Source organism: Rattus rattus, chromosome 8, assembly GCF_011064425.1.
Source record: "Rattus rattus isolate New Zealand chromosome 8, Rrattus_CSIRO_v1, whole genome shotgun sequence".
NCBI lineage: Eukaryota > Metazoa > Chordata > Mammalia > Rodentia > Muridae > Rattus > Rattus rattus.
In genome coordinates, this window is record NC_046161.1 from 70,487,497 (window position 1) to 70,503,994 (window position 16,498).

Here is a 16,498-nt window from a genome sequence, read left to right on the forward strand (position 1 = left end):
CAAATCAATAATGCATTTTTCAGCAAGAGGATTGATAAAAATTAATAATAAATAAATACTAAATTAATAAATAAATAAATACTAAAAATCAATAATAACAACAGACAAGCAAACTTTCCAAATCAGACAACCAAAATTGTATCTGATTATCAAGGACAATGGCATATATGTGGTCCCTAGAACTTATGTACAGAAATAAATTAAATCAATATATGAGTAAATAAACAAATATACAAGCAAGGCATCCAGGAATAAACCTTGTAGTGAGAATTTTAGTTTCTTTAAAAACAAATACTCTAAGAATCTCTTTTCTTTTTAATTCCAGACATGGAAGATGGTCTGCCTCAGATTACCCATAGCAACTGACTGTGATTTGCCTAGGGCTCTAACAGAGGTGTGATTCTGACAGCTGTGCATGTGTGACATTTGGAATTCTGGGGAATCTTCAGAGGGTGTATAAATGCTAGAGCCCTGAGAGAGTGGGTTGTGGTTGTTTGTTTGAAGGTTGCTGTTGATTGCTGTTGGTTGCAGCTTGTCAAAGAGTTGTGTACAAAGAGATGAGATGAAGAAATCAGATATCCTGATGGTGAAGATCAAACTTGCCCCAAAGAACTTGATGCCCCTAATCAGCAGGAAGTAGTATGATGACATTATTTTCCCCTTTCTGACTCCTGATTTTATTCTGGGATGTCTTTCTCTTTCTCTCCTGTATATCCTTTTTTCTTTTTTTTAAGCTAGTGTTGGGATTGGGGAGTTGGAGAAGTTGAAAGAAAAAGGAGCCCACAAAGTAGTCAAAGTTCAACTACAAGACCTAGCAATGAAAGATGACTAAAATGAACTTATTACAGAGCTGAATAAAGTACTTGAATAGAACACTATATGCCTGAAGCACCTTTGATGATGTTCACAGATAGGTAGACTATCATGAAATTTTCCATAATACAGAAATAATCAACAGATTCAATGTAATCTCCACTGACATTCTTCATAGAATTATAAAAATATCCTCAAGTTTATATAGATGAAATGCTTCAAAAATACAAAACAATGTTGGAACTCACACACACACATATTATGTATATATACACACACATATATATACATATATATATTTATCTCAAATTATACTGTAGTGATGGTGAAAACCAGTTGCTCGCACAAAAACAGACCTTCAGACCAATGAAGAACAGAGGACACACACATAATTCAGTACAACTTTGACTAATTGGTTTTTGGCAAAGGTGTCAAAAGGATACTGAAAAAAGACAACTTCTTCAATAAATGCTGCTGTCACAGTGGATATTTATATGGAAATTATTTCCATATATCAAATTCTGAAAAACATTTCATAATAGGTGAAACAGCTTAGCCAAGTCCTCAAACTCTCAAATTTCTAGAGCAAAAAAGGGCAAACATTTCATGCTATAAGCATGAACAAAGACTTCTTAAAACAGATAAATAGGACTACACGGAATTCAAATCTTCTGACAGCAAAGGAAACAACCACCAAAATAAGAGATAGAATGGGAGAAAATTGTCTTAATTATACATTTGATGGGATTAACATATATATGTACATAAATACGATGTCATCATATACATATATATGTACACACAGACACTCACATACATTTATCAGCAATAATTGAACACTAACAAAACAGATCCTCTGGTTCTCAAAAGAAGAAACACAAATAACCAATAAACCTTTGAAAAGGTGTTTGTATCATTGGCCATGAGGGAAATGCAGATGAAAACTACTTTGATATCTTATCTTACCCACTAAGAATTTTCATCACCAAGGAAACAAACAACAAATCTTAGTAAGGATATAGGAAAACAGTAACTCTATCTTCTGATATGAATGTAAACTGGTGCCACTGGTGTAGAAATTTGTATGAAGATTCCTCGAATATCTAAAAATAGAATGAACAGAAGACACTGCTGTGTCTTTCCTGGACATGTGTACAGAGGTCTATTGGTCCTATCATGGACATACTAGCAGTTCCAAGTTTATTTCTTGGGAATAAACTGCAAGGTGTTTCTTCCTCTTCCTTTCTCTTTCTTCTTGAGCCTAGATTCATTTGCTCTGGAATATGTAACTTGCTCTCTTCAGGAGACAAGGAGAACCTAATAAGAGTTGGATAGTACGAGGCTGGTGTGTGGTCCTGGGGCTTTGGAGAGCAGGACAAATGTTAACTTGGAGAAAAGTGGAACAGGTGAACAAGCAGAATCAGACGAAGAGGACAGAACCAGAGGCTGCCTCACAAGTTCTCCTCGGTTACACTCCCGGTGCATGTGCATTGGCTGGAATGGAAGGTAGGTGTCTAACATGTGACCGTGTTTTGCTCCCTCAACATTCTCATCACTGAGAACCTCCTCTTTGAACTTCATTGCAAAATGGCTTTTTTCCTCTAGGGAAGCCAAATAATCTTTGATTATAACTCCTTATCAATCAGATGCTTGTAAATAAAATAAAATGTTCTAAACAAGAATTTAAATCATTTTTACTAGATTCTGAAGTCCTTGAGAAAAAGCTGGGTAAAAAAAAAGAGTCGATTAACAGTATAGTTTAAAAGTTTAATATTTTAGAGAAAGCTAACTCATGCGTTTGCAGACTATAATAATCATTTGAAAACTAACGGGGTTATTATTCTAAGTCACAAGCAGAGGAAAATTCTGACTCAGACAAAAGCTTTGATTTTTTTACTTCTATAAATGTGTGGTTTTATATAACTTCTATGAAATATTTGTGTGTTTAATATTAACCTTTATTGTAGTACCTCCTCTTAGAAATAATATTAAAAATCTTTTATATCATAATTATCCCTGGTTATATAAACTTATTGGAAAAATATTTTGGTCATCAAGTACTGCACCAGGGTTAATTCAATCCTTAACTGCAAAGATTTGACAATAATTATGAGCAAATATCCAATTTATGTATTGAACGACAACATAATTTTTCACATGGTACAACAAGACAACGTGGGTGCGATTATTTTACCTAAAAATTACATAATTTAACCTTCACATTGGGAGACATATAATCACATTTTTATATGAAAAAGATCTTCATGAAGACACAGTACAATCAAGCATAAAGATATTATTTTAAGTAAATAACTATTGAACAACTGGCATGCTGATACATACATACATGGGTACAATAATAAAAACATATTTCATGAAAAACCCAGATTTTTCTAACTCCAAAGTCTATAAAGAAAATTTAAAAGAATAGAAATACGTGGCAAGTTGGGGGAGTCTTCTGTCCCCCTTTTCAATAGCAGAAGAGTGTAGAAAAGCATTCCCTTTGAACTTCGAGAACTAACAGTGATTTTCATGTTTATGTTGTTTTCTTCTGTGCATAAAATGATGGAGAGGATGTTAAATGAATACTCTCCTACTTATATAATGATCCTAAAATTCCCATTAGTTTGCCTCAAGCAATGTGGAAACTATTTGAAAATAATCTAATGGAATTTACGCTTTTGCCTATGACATGAAGTAGAAGAGTGAGAGCTGTTGAAAGTTAAGTCCCACTGAAAGGTTTCTAATTGTAAGGACTAGCCATGTTTCTTGAAATGCAGTTAATTCCTGTTACAATTCACAGCTAATGCAAGCCTGATATTGTTACAACGTATCAAAGTGCTAATAGCCCTCATTTCAATTATGATTAGTAACAACTCTAGACACATTCAGATTGTCACTTACAAACATAGTTAATTATTCTTCCTGAATTAATGTACACTGGGGTGAACCGGGGTAGTACTGTGCCTAACATTTTTACACTGAACTTATCAATAGTTTATAACAGCTTAATTATTCCACATTGTGGAAAATTTAGAAATCATGTTTTTTTTTCCCCTCTCATAAACTTGGGTTAATATTTAACCCCAAAGGAATGAACTCAAAATATTACGGTTTTCATGACATTATAAAAATCCATAAATCATTCATCTCAAATATATTTGGTAAAATTATTACACCATCTTATTAGTGACAAAACTAATGACGTTGACATCTCACATTGAAGGCTTGAAATACAAAGGAAATAAAGGTCGGTCAATGTCCAATGTTCAGTATAGCTCAGTTCCAAAGCAAAACCTTCCTATGACGTCTTCTAATTTGTGTCATTAGCACAGAATGAAGTAGTTAAGCACCCCAACAACATTGATATGTTTTGGGGCCTCCTGTTTTATTTTCTAATCATTCGTACTATGAAGGTCACCACATTAATCCAAATCTCTCCAGATTCATGGGCCCTAATGCTGAGAAGTACACACAGGGTTCATGGTTCCATCCCCAGTTCATCATTTATGTATGCGTTTTACTTATCAGTTTTCTTCCAGGCAATAATTATTCTTGAACATGAATGGCTTCCACAAAACAGAAACTTCAATAAATAAAACCTCAAGTCATCCGGGTCACGCATAAAGCGCATAAGTGCCTTAAAGTCCATCTTCTTTAACGTCACACTAAGAACACAGTGGCAATTGTTTTGTAAACCATTATCTCTTTGAGAAGACATGGGTGAGATTCCATAAGGATGCTCGGGTCTCTTCCCTCAGACCTCCAGCCAGGTGGACAGGAGTGAAGATGGCACTCCCTGTTGTAGATACCTGTGCAGTAAAAAACTTTATTTCACATGGGCTAATAACTTGAGGCCAGGAGACACCATTTAGAGTAGTGGTTCTCAATGCTAAAGTGCTTCGTAATCACCCATAGGATTTGTAAGCGCCTACATTCCTGGGTACCCAAAGGATTCAGGTTCAGTAAGCTTGGGGTACATGTTTAATATTAATATTTGCAAATCGCAGATGTTGCTGGTTGCAGGGACCACACTGCACTGAGAATCACTAATTTAGAACACAGAAATTCTGACTTCTGATTGGCCATATCAATACCACCTCCTCTCTCTCTCTCTCTCTCTCTCTCTTTCTCTCTCTCTCTCTCTCTCTCCCTCTCGTTCTCTCGCTCTCGCTCTCGTTCTCTCACTCTCTCTCGCTCTTGCTCTCTCTTCTCTCCTCTCCTCTTCCCCCCAACCCTCTCCTCTCCTTTCACATCTCTATCTCTGTCCACCCTTTCCCTCTTAAGGCCTCTCCTCTTGTTTATTATAAAACATGAACTGTGATCTTGGGATCTAATACTATCTCACAGCTTAGAGTTAATGAACTCTATCCTATTGGGAAAAATCATTATATCATGCTTACTGAGCTGCAAGGCTATTAAGGCTTATTACCAAGAAGATTTGAAGATAACTTCAAATCTTAAAGTGCTATCATCACGACCAGGAAATTACAGCTCTTCTGGCATGAAGGACATGGTAGACAAAGTTCTCAAAAGGGAGAAAGGAGACGTTGAAAGTGATTGTGTTCATAGATATGGAACATCATGATATTCGGCCATATAATTTTGATAAACCTCATATAAGAGAATAGTCCTGGCTTAGAATACCAAAAGGCACATGGTAACAAAATCCTAAACTCTTGAAAAGAAGGTATGGATAGTTTGGTTGTGTTATTTTTCTCTGAGAATAAAGAGTTAGGGAAAAGGCAAAATAACAATATAAGTATTTTTAAATAAAATCTCTCTTGAATATTAAATATATTCTGTTTCTTTATCATCAGTGTGCCTACATACTATTACTACTCTACTATGAGATGACGGACAACTGGATTTGCACACTTTCAAATTCTTAATTTAGAAGTAGATACTAACATAAGAAGCATTTTACAGAGAATGAATTTGAAATAATAATTTCAATCCTATGATTTAAGCTTATACAAAATATACTCTAGAGTTTCCATTTGTGTATGAGTTAGTAGTGAGCCTTCCACTTTCCTAGTTCCCTGTCTCTCAGCCTCAGGCATGCTAAAATTAGTAACACAGAGAGTGTAGTCTAATTACATGGGGGTGGGGTGCGTTGTAACAGTCCTGCCAGTTTCGTGGTGGGGACCACTGTCTTTGGTTGTGTGATTTCTTTGCCATGCCTGGGGAATTTTCAGCCTTCCTCTCTCACTAGACTACAATAAGCCTTGGTTCATTTGTTTGATCTTGTTTGTTTTCACTGATGAGAACTGAATCCCAGCCTAGTGTAAGCTGCTAGGGAAATGCTCAGCCATTTAAGCCCTGTTCCAGACCTAGACTAAAGCCCTTCTTGAACCCTGTCTGAAGCCTCTTTGCTTCACTTCCTAGTACACAGTCACATTCTTAATCCAGCAAGGCTAACTCATTGTCTTTAATTAGAAGAATAATCTGATTTTTATCTCTTAATTTAAATCTTAAATCCTTCCCTAGAGATGAAAATGATTGTGTATTAGTAGCTGCTGTAAATTTTTTACTTTAATACAGTCATTTTGATTCTGTATTACACACACACACACACACACACACACACACACAATATTAGATAGTATAAGGTCATAAACCTGAGAACATTTAGTAAATGGAAAATAAAATCAGTGGCAAATTAAGCTGAATCGTAATTATTTTATGTGATTTGGAAAGGTATACTTTGAATATATACAAATTATATGCTTTTCTATTAATCAGTATTCTCCCAGGTAGCACATTATAATGATAGTTTTTGTGATTTTTTTTAAAAACTAAGTCAATTAGTTATGCTTGTTGTTAACTAAGAGTTAGTAATTGTTACTTCCTTTATATGCCAAAAGAAAACGATTAATTTTGGGTGTTTTTTTTAAGTAATCAATTTGAATTGTTAAATTAACATAACAGGGGGTTATAGGAAGAAATAGAAATGTTCAAACTCTTAATTGCCACAAACTTTAGTTCACATAGTTAAGAAAAAGTAGCTTGAACTAAATTCAGGTGAATTTAAACTTATAACATATTCCTTCCAGTAAATGGTTCGGGAAATATTTCAAATTTGCTTTTTATTTCCGAAGAGTGATCTATTAAAAAAAAAAAAAAGGATTGACAAGTAATTTTAGGTTTAGATCGATTGGATACTAAAACTTCCGTTCACAGAGTTTGTATAAAAGAATAGTTTGAGTCGGGCATCCTCATCATAGCAATAAATATTCTACCAGTTTTGAAGCGGTCCTGCCCCGTTGGCTGCCGGGAGTGTGCTTATGCTGGTGAGCACCACGTGCTCTGAGAGTTTTGATACATTATCAAAGTTGCTGATCTGAGTAGTCAGGGACTTCCTGCTCTCTGTACTTGTGCGTCCCCTGGCGAGGCGATCTCCCTGACGACGATGAACCCCAAGACAACAAGAAAAGGCAGCTTTAAATTCCTCTCGAAATTTTCCTGGCAGATCAGAAAGAATGAAAGGAAAGTGAATTTTGCATAAACAGCTCAACACCTAGTGTGCAGGGTACAAATGAGTCGTTCCCTTGAGCCAAGCTAACAGTGAGGTGGAGCATTTTGTATCAATAAAGGAAATAGAAAAAGGAAATTAAACGACGAAGTGTTTTCATTTGTAATACTTGGATTTGTTTTCTTTCTTTAAAGTCAACCCCCACCCCTGCCCCTGCCGTGTTTCTCTTTAGTTTTTAACCCTGTAACCCTTTAACCAAGCCGCTCTTAGGAAAAGTTTGCCTAGACTTTCAGTTGCTTCGGAAGCAATGAAATCTACTCTGTGTATAAGCAAGAACACAGAGCTACATTATGTTCTCAGGACGTTGGCATAAGAGTTCAACGAAACAAGAAAAAAAATACACTGAAGTATTTATGAAAATATCCCTTTCATAATCCAAGTGTAGCAAAATAAGAAAAGAAAGAAACTGGAAAAATCTGAGGAGGTAGTTATCTTTAAACTATGAATGAGATTTTAGGCAGTTTAGAAGTGAAACCATCACCTTTATTAGAGAGTGAAGGGCATTATGGGAAACTTCTTCCTTCTCTTTGTGTCTAGGTCACTCCGTGCACTAGGCTGCTAAGGCCTTTGTTCACAGGCCTAGGACAATAGCAGGCACACACCAGGCAGTTGTCAGTGGCTCCCCTAAGTCCTCTTGACCTCATACCAGTACTCTGCCTTGCTCTGTGCCTTCTACTTCAAACACTTGTCTCCCCAGTTCTTTCTGGGTCTCACCTACTCAGTGCAAGGTCAGACAAAGCACGACTCAGTGTGCGATGCTTATTTCAAAAGTGACAAAATCTCTTTTCAGAAACAAAATTGGTTGTGCTTTTTTTTTTAGCAATTATATTTTTCAATACATAATATTATAGAAAGTATATTTCTAGAGTGCCATGGGATATTTCAGTAAACGCGCGCGATTTTTAAGGCTTGAATGGAATTAAATAGGTGTAAACGTTTGCTATGTATTCATGGAAGAAACATTTAAAATCTTTTTGTGTTTTTAGATTTTTGAGAACTATACTAGAACGTTCTATTTGTAGTTCGGTATCTTGCCAGAAAAATCTGTCTCTATCTGGCTGTTCTAAGGACTTAAACAAATCAAGCAAACCAAAAAGAGACAGTATGAAATTAGAAGACACTCACTGTTTATTAAGTATATAAAAAATTTAAAAAAATATATAATGACTGCATTGTTAAAAATGAAAATAAGGACTGGAGCGATGGCTCAGTGGTTAAGAGCACTGGCTGCTCTTCCAGAGGTCCTGAGTTCAATTCCCAGCGACCAAATGGTGGCTCACAACCATCTGTAATGAGATCTGGTGCCCTCTTCTGGTTTGTCCGAAGACAGCAACAGTGTACTCACATAAAACAAATGTTAAAAAAAACTTAAAAAAAAGAAAGAAAGAAATGAAAATAAGAAACAAATGCCTAAGCATTTTGGGAATAAAACAATACGAAGATGTGGCTAATCACAGCACAATTCTGACATGGCCGCTTGTTAGTTTTCCAAGCGCTAGTGGATGGCCCTCCTCCATATCATTATCTCATAGTATTTTCATGTGTATGTGTATGTTTTTCAATCCTAAGTTTGATATAAGGCATGCAAGATACCCATTTTTCTCTTTAACATTTATTCTAAGTGCTCCAAGGAAAAATATTGGATCATTTTCTCCGACGATCAAGTCTACTTCACTGTCAAAATGAAGACATTCTACAGGAATCTACTCAGGAGCAATCACAGCTCAAACAGAAGCTAAGTTCTGAAACGACTCCTAAACTGCTCCAGGGCATCTGCTCTAGAAGCTGCACCCTTGAGTAGAGGCTCCACAAAGAAGCACTGAACACTTACCACTGAGAAAATTATAAATAATTGGGTTTGCAGCACTATTGGCATACACAAGCCAATGAGAAAAAGTGAACCAGGCGTAGACAGTCTCTCTGTCTTCGGTGTGTGTGAACATCCCGAACACTCTGTAGGAAACGAAACAGGAACAGACAATCAAGAGTCTTGAATAATTGAATCCAATGTACCAACCCCAGAAATAGCCTGACCCTGTCCTCTACAAAGGCACCGACAGCACAGCCTTCTTAGAATGCTTTCCTGTACCCATCAGAACCCCCAGCTCAGAGAGAAAGTAGAAAGAGGAAATGCAAATTTCTTGTCAAGAGGAGGGAAGCTGAACGTCCTATCTTGTTCCTGAGTGTGATCTAGTCATCTTCTTTTGGTATTCTACCATGTACATGTTTTTATGTGTTTGTTTGTTATTTTAAGCATATGGGTGGTAGGCCTACATGTGTGGGTACCACGTGTGTACATGCCAGGTACCCACAGAGGTAAAAAGAGGGTGCTGGATCCCCTTTAACAGGAGTTACAGGTGGTGGTGAGCTTCCAAGTGGATGCTGAGAATTGAATGGTGGGCCTCTGCAAGAGCGGCAGTGCTTATCGCCACTGAGTCATGCTGCAGCCCCATTGCACTCCAAAGTTGTTAGAGAGCAGAGACAGAGGGAAGAGCCAACCAAGGACTGCCCCAAATTGAGACCGATCCCATGGACAACATTATTAATGATATCCTGCTATGCTTGCAGATAGGAACCTAGAGTAACTGTCCTCTCAGAAGCTCCACCCAGCAGTCAATGGAAAGAGATGCAGAGACTCACACTTCAACATTAAATGAAGCTCGGGAGTCTTACAGAGGAGTTGGGAGAAGGATTGAGGGACCAGAAGGGGACAGGGTCTCCAAGGAAGACCAACAGAGTCAACTAACCCGGACCCTTCGGGGCCCTCAGAGACTGAATCACCAAGAAAAAGTGAGCACGAGCTGGACCGAACCCCCCTGCGCATATGCGGCCAAGGAGCAGCTAGGTCTTCATGAGGATCCCTCAAGAACTGGAGCAGGGGCTGTCTCTGAACCTGTTGTCCGCAGGCCTGTGGATCCTGCGCCCCCTAAATGGACAGCCCTGTCTGGCCTCAGTGGGAGAGGATGTGCCTAGACCTGCAGCCACTTGATGTGTGTGTGTGTGTGTGTGTGTGTGTGTGTGTGTGTGTGTGTAGGGTCACTCAGTGGGGGATTCCCCATCTCAAAAGGGGAGGGTGAATAGGGAAGGAATTGCTTGAGGGGGTACTGGGAGGAGAGGAAGGGCTGATATTGGGTTGTAAAGGGAATAAATACATTTTAAAAAGCTACTTTTAGGAAGTTAGTTTTAATCAACCAGGCAATACAGGCAATAGCTTACTTACATGGCAAGAGAGAGAGAAAAAAAAGGTAGGACTTTACATTGTGTGAGCAAGATTGATATGCAAGGCAAGACTGAATTTAAATACGTGTCTTTAAAAAAACTGTATTCAGTAAAAACATTTTCAAAATTATTTTAAAATATGTGTGTGCGTGTGTGTGTTAACACTCAGATTGCTCAAAAACTTTAAAAAAGTTTCAAATTATATTTAGATTTCTTTCCCACCCTGGAAAAGGATGCTATTTAATTGAGAATGAGTATTATTGACAAGAGCGCATCTGGAAATAACTAGTGGGAGAGGTGTTAGCGCAGAGATATAAGAAATTCAAATGTGCATCCCACAGAGTGCTAGAACCATTTTCAAAATATTTGATCTGGATTGGTAAAGAAAGAGGGGAGAAAAAAAGAGGACTGGGGTGGGGGAGAAGGAAAGACGGAAGGAAAGTCACAGGGAGGAGGAAGGGAGAGAGAGGAGGGGGGAAGGGGAGTAGGGGAAGAGGAGGTTGGGAAAGAGGGATGACTCTATTCAGTAATTCATGTTTAGGGTGCCGTTTTTCATTAATTTATTTATTTCTTCGTCTGGATGACATCTCATTCCCTCAGTCCCACCTTTACAAGCCCCCACCCCCACCCCTTCACCTTTTCTGAGGAGAAGAAGAAATCCTCCTTGGGCACCGCCCCACCCTGGGAGTTGCCTGCCATTGGATCCCCTTCTGCTAGAGGGACTGCCTGGTTTATAGAGTTCTTAATAGCGGAAAACTAGCTACGCACTTAATACATTTGTGTATGATTTCTGCGCGGAAGGAAATGAGAGGGAACCTTGGCAGAGGCAGAGGGCAAATTATGTTTTGTGAATGGACACATATCTCAAGAACAGGACTTTCAAAACCCTTAAGCATACAAGGCTACAATCTTTCTGAACAAACGTTCATTTTCTACTTTGTCATTGAGGAAGCCTTTAAAGAATCGAAAAACAAAGGCCAAAGAGATCTTTGTAGCTGGTTTACACCACTTTTTGTCTGACTTTGGACAAACGTACCTGCCTCCCAGGTCTCCAGCTGTGAGGAATATGATATTGACTCTGACTTTGGGAAAAGGGAGCTGAGCAGTTTCAGGCTAAATTCGAAGCCTCTTATAAACAGAATTAAGGCTGCCTTGGGACCAGTGTGTGTATGTGTAACAGCTTTGATGTTTCCCAAAGAAGTTGGCCATTCATGTACTGTACTGGACCTGCATCTCAGCATCCGCTGCTCATGTCACCGGTCAAAATCATTTGAACTTCATAGTTTTGTCCCTGTGCTCACTGGAAAAATAGGGTTGTTTAAATATTCGAGAAACAAAAGTTTTAGAAAACTTCTTTACTTCCTTCCAAAATAATTCAGAGGTGCAATGGACTTTTATTCATTTAAATAGTTATCGAAACTATTTTTATTAAAATATTTTCTCGTCTGAACTTTAGCAGTGAACATGGGGAGGTTAGGAAAACAACCGTTTTATCTGCCATTTAACTGAGAATCTTCATCCGCTGAAAGAGTGCATTTCCTGACTGTGCTTGAAGGCTGGTGTTGCCTAAGTGCTCAAAGAACTCCATCAGCTCAAACAACTGAGTTGATTGGCCAGACAAAGAACCTAGGGAGGGGAGGGGGATTGTCTGTTTAGAAAGAAAAAGAGGTCTTAATTAAAATGCCAAGCTGCTTCAATTTTAAATAAATGCACGGGTTTTTACCTCTTTAGCACATTGAGGATGCTGATTGGTAGATAGCAAATTGCAAAGACCAGAAGTACAACCATGAGCATCCGGGCTGTTTTCCTTCGTGCTCGGATCTGCTTTATCTCAGCAGCGACAGCGCTAATCCGGGCCTTGCTCTGCTGTCCGGACCCCCGGGGCTGAGAAACCGGCTGCGGCTGCTTCCATTTTCTCTGAACCACAGAAGAAGTTCCGGGAATCTGAAAGGAGACGGAATCCCTCTTTGGTACTTTGCAAAGTTCTACATAGAAGACGTAACCACAAGTAAAGATTAAGAAACAGAAGTTTTGAAGTTTGGAGTTTCTGTCTCTCCCGAGTACTGGCTAGGCAGAGTGTGTTCTTAGACTCATTTAGTCAAACACCAAATAGGTATCAGTGTGGGGGAAACTTAAAAACAAGCTTTTGTTGTCCAGGTCTGAAGTGAAAAAAAATAAAGAATACGTACCCGTCCTTATTAAACAGAAAAGGGACATATGGAGAAAAGAATGCTAAGAAAATTTATATTATAAGATTTTGTTTTAAATTCTAAATTCAGATGTCACCTAAATTTAAACACTCATTAGATAACAGGATACCCCCCCCACACACACAACAGACACACACACCGAAAAAATAACAAGAAAAAGCTTAAGCGAAAATTTGATGCATCGATACTGCCACCTGCTGTCGCGTGGAGACACCTAACCAGCTATTGGTTTCTAGGAGTTTTTCTGTCTCCTGTCGAGACAAAGCCAATCTATGTGTAGAAGGAACAAAAACTGTTCTTCGTGATTTACTGTTCTCACTTACAAAATTGCCTGAAACTAATTTTGCAATTTGCCCTTCTTGAAAGCACACGAATACACTGAGAATCTTTCCAGGTCTTACACTAATATTTCAAATAGCCACGATTTGTAGCAATTACATTACACAACGTGCGTTTCCTTTGATTTTTCTGTTGGTTGATAATAGCAGAAAGTTCTGCCAAGTATAATATTTTCTTAATTATAATCTCATAAAAATTGATAGATCTTCGCAAAATATTAAAATGCAGCTCGTGCCTTTTTTTTTTTTTTTTTTTTTTTAAAATTTGCCAATAAGTCCACCGCGGGGACAGCTTGATTGTGTTAGTTACTTAGCTGCCACTTTTATCTTTGCGCCGCACACAGCACAGAGCAGTGCGTTCCCGTGGCCTCTCAGAAGGAAGGTTACATTGAACCCGTGGCTGTTTACACTACGAGATCAAAGTCTATTAGAGAATCTTTCATTTGAAAACGGAGCTTTGCTTTGATGTCCAAACAGATGAGTCTCATTACACGAGACCCCACTTGACCATCTTCTCAGTTCAGGAGATCAATCACGCAGATGAAAACCTGCCCTGAGACAGAAACATCTCAGAAATGGGCGGGCCCACCTCACCAAACCATGGGCCGGGGAGATAAAGAGCTACAAATGCTCCATCTGCAGGATTTTATTTTAACATTTTCTAAAAAGATTTTTTCAATTTTTATTTTTTGTGTGTTAGTGTTTTGCACTCTTGGGTATCTGGGCATCACATGTACGCTTGGTGCCCGTACAGGTCAGAAAAAGGAACTGGATTCCCTGGAACTGAAGTCAGATGGTTGAACTGCATGGTGTGGTTGGAATCAAACAGTGGGCTTCTGCAAAAGTACTCACCACTCTAAATTGCTGAGGATGTCTTCAGTATTGTAGCGCTCTCTCTCTCTCTCTCTTTCTCTCTCTCTCTCTCTCTCTCTTTCTCTCTCTCTCTCTTATAGTTTTAGAAATAATTGTTTTAGAAGTAACAATAGATCTTAGGAAGTTCCAGATTAATTCTATCACAAAACCTTGAATGACCCAATTCCCACGAAACAATATTCTACCCAATGATGACTTCTTCAGAGTTGTGGTCCTTGCAATGAAAGGAAAGAGACATGTGCTGATGTCACTCTCAGAGAACAACCCAAAGGCAGAAGGGGCTTAATCCTGAAACTCATTCTCCACTGATAAACTATGGAGAAGCTGAGTAGCCCAAGGGGGACAGCGAAATTTCATCAGGAGTCATTGCATCAACTGGCATTCAAGGATTGCACATAACCTTAAGTCATGCTCCGTGTGTCCTTAAAAGTAAGTTATAAATTGCATTGTATAGATTTGATTGAGAAGATACTAAGTAGAATAAAGCAAAAATATTTCAGACCATACATTTAATTTGCACAGAACTTCAAAACACACCTTATTTTTCAGTCGTGAAAAAGATTCCTTTTGCAAATTTATATATAAGATAGGAAGCCTTTTTATGTACAGTTTTATATGCGTGTGTGTGTGTGTGTGTGTGTGTGTGCGTGCAGTTTCATTTGTGTGCATATGTGTGCATAAGCATCCGAGGTCAGAAGAACATGTAGGCTGGCATTTCTCAGTGGATATGCATCTTACTCTTTAAACAGGGCCTTCCATTGGCCTGGAGCCTGCCACGTAGCTTGCCTTGCTAGTTAACCTTAGGGATCTCCTGGCTTCCCTTCTCTAGCCCAGAGGTTACAACCATGTGCCATGAGACCCAGATTTTTTGCATGACTTTGGAATATTAAACTCTTGTCTTCTTGGTTCCAAGGCAAGAAATCTGTAGGTTGAGCTGTCACTGCAGGCCCCTGATGTTTGAATGCATGTCTTATAAAAGTACTATTAATGATTTAAAAGAGCCAGGGAAGACACATTCCAAGAGTTTGCCCTCATGGAAGGCCTTTCACCAAAAGGTTACTGAGAGAAACTTCCCACTTAACCGTAGCAAGCAAAGCACAGCAGTATCTGCTCGCTATAGTTTAAATGAACTGTGTGAACTATCTTTGATATGAAACACATACTGTAATAGAAAATTGAACAATAATTATCAGTTCAAAGTACCATGCAAATGATGAATACTGAAAAAGAAATGAGATAAGATGTCAACCAGGTAGAGAGAGGCCTTTCATGTTTCTCGATTTGCCAAGTTAATTTAGTGAAAATGGCCATATTAATAAAATGTAATGTGCACATTCACTGAAATCCACATTCTTTAGAGAACTAGAAAATAATCTAAAAAGACCATAACCAAATGCAAACACAAGTGACCATGGATAGACAGAAAAACTCTAAACAGAAAGAATACTGTGGAAGATATCACAGTGCCCAACCCTGGACTACTATAGTGAAAAAGACAACAGGGTATTAGACATGTATACCAAAAAATAGGATAAAGAATGCATCAATGCACACACAATGGCTACCTAAATCTAAAATGGACATCAAGAACATACACTGGGAATGACAGCCTAGTCCAGAAATGGCATTGACAAAGCAATATCGACATGCAGAAGAATCAACTTAGATCCACATCTACATCCTTGTACAAAAGTCAATTCAAACTGTTCAAAGATGAAGATATAATTTGTATTTTTAACACTCTCTCTCTCTCTCTCTCTGTGTGTGTGTGTGTGTGTGTGTGTGTGTGGTGTGAGTGCACATGCCAATAGAAGTTGAAGGTGTTAGGTCTTTCTGGAGCTGGAATTACAGACAGTTGTGAGCTCCTTGACATAGGTGCTGGAAACTGAACTTGGGTTTTCTGTAAGAGTACACCATGTTTTTAACAATTGGCCCATCTCTTCCACCCCAAGACTTTAATTGAAATTCAGAGATCTTCAAGGAATAGACTTGAAGTTAAGGGCATAAGTACAAACTTTCTTAACAGAACTCCAATGACAGAGAATAGTCCTAAGAATCAAGAAGTGAACTATGCCCCTTCAACAGAGGAATGGACACAGAAAATGTGGTACATCTACACAGTGGAGTCCTACCCAGCTATCAAAAGCAATGGCTTCATATAATTCATAGGCAAATGGATGGAACTAGAAAATATCATCCTGAGTGAGGTAACCCAATCACAAAAAAACACACATTGTATGTACTCACTGATAAGTGGATATTAGCCCAAAAGCTCAAATGACCCAAGATACAATCCACAGACCACATGAAGCTCAAGAAGAAGGATGACCAAAATGTAGATGCTTCAGTCCTTCTTAAAAGGGGGAACAAATATTCATAGGAAGGGATATGGAGGCAAAGTTTGGAGCAAAGACTGAAGGAACAGCCATTCAGAGCCTGCACCACATACATGGGTATATATGGAGATATATATATATATATATATATATATATATATATATATATATATA

At 38.3% G+C, this 16,498-nt stretch overlaps 1 protein-coding gene across 1 annotated transcript in view; it reads right to left on the reverse strand.

Moving 5' to 3' along the window:
* Nucleotides 1-2,922: 2,922 nt before the first annotated feature.
* Nucleotides 2,923-16,498, reverse strand: part of Hcrtr2 (hypocretin receptor 2) — a 101,024-nt gene continuing 87,448 nt past the window's right edge. Inside the window, exons 5-8 of the mRNA XM_032910850.1 lie at nucleotides 12,291-12,511; nucleotides 9,180-9,301; nucleotides 7,056-7,278; nucleotides 2,923-4,625 (exon numbers count right to left, since the gene is read on the reverse strand). Coding sequence (XP_032766741.1) covers nucleotides 4,571-4,625; nucleotides 7,056-7,278; nucleotides 9,180-9,301; nucleotides 12,291-12,511 — 621 coding nt within the window. The 3' untranslated portion in view covers nucleotides 2,923-4,570. The remainder of the gene's footprint in view (nucleotides 4,626-7,055; nucleotides 7,279-9,179; nucleotides 9,302-12,290; nucleotides 12,512-16,498) is intronic.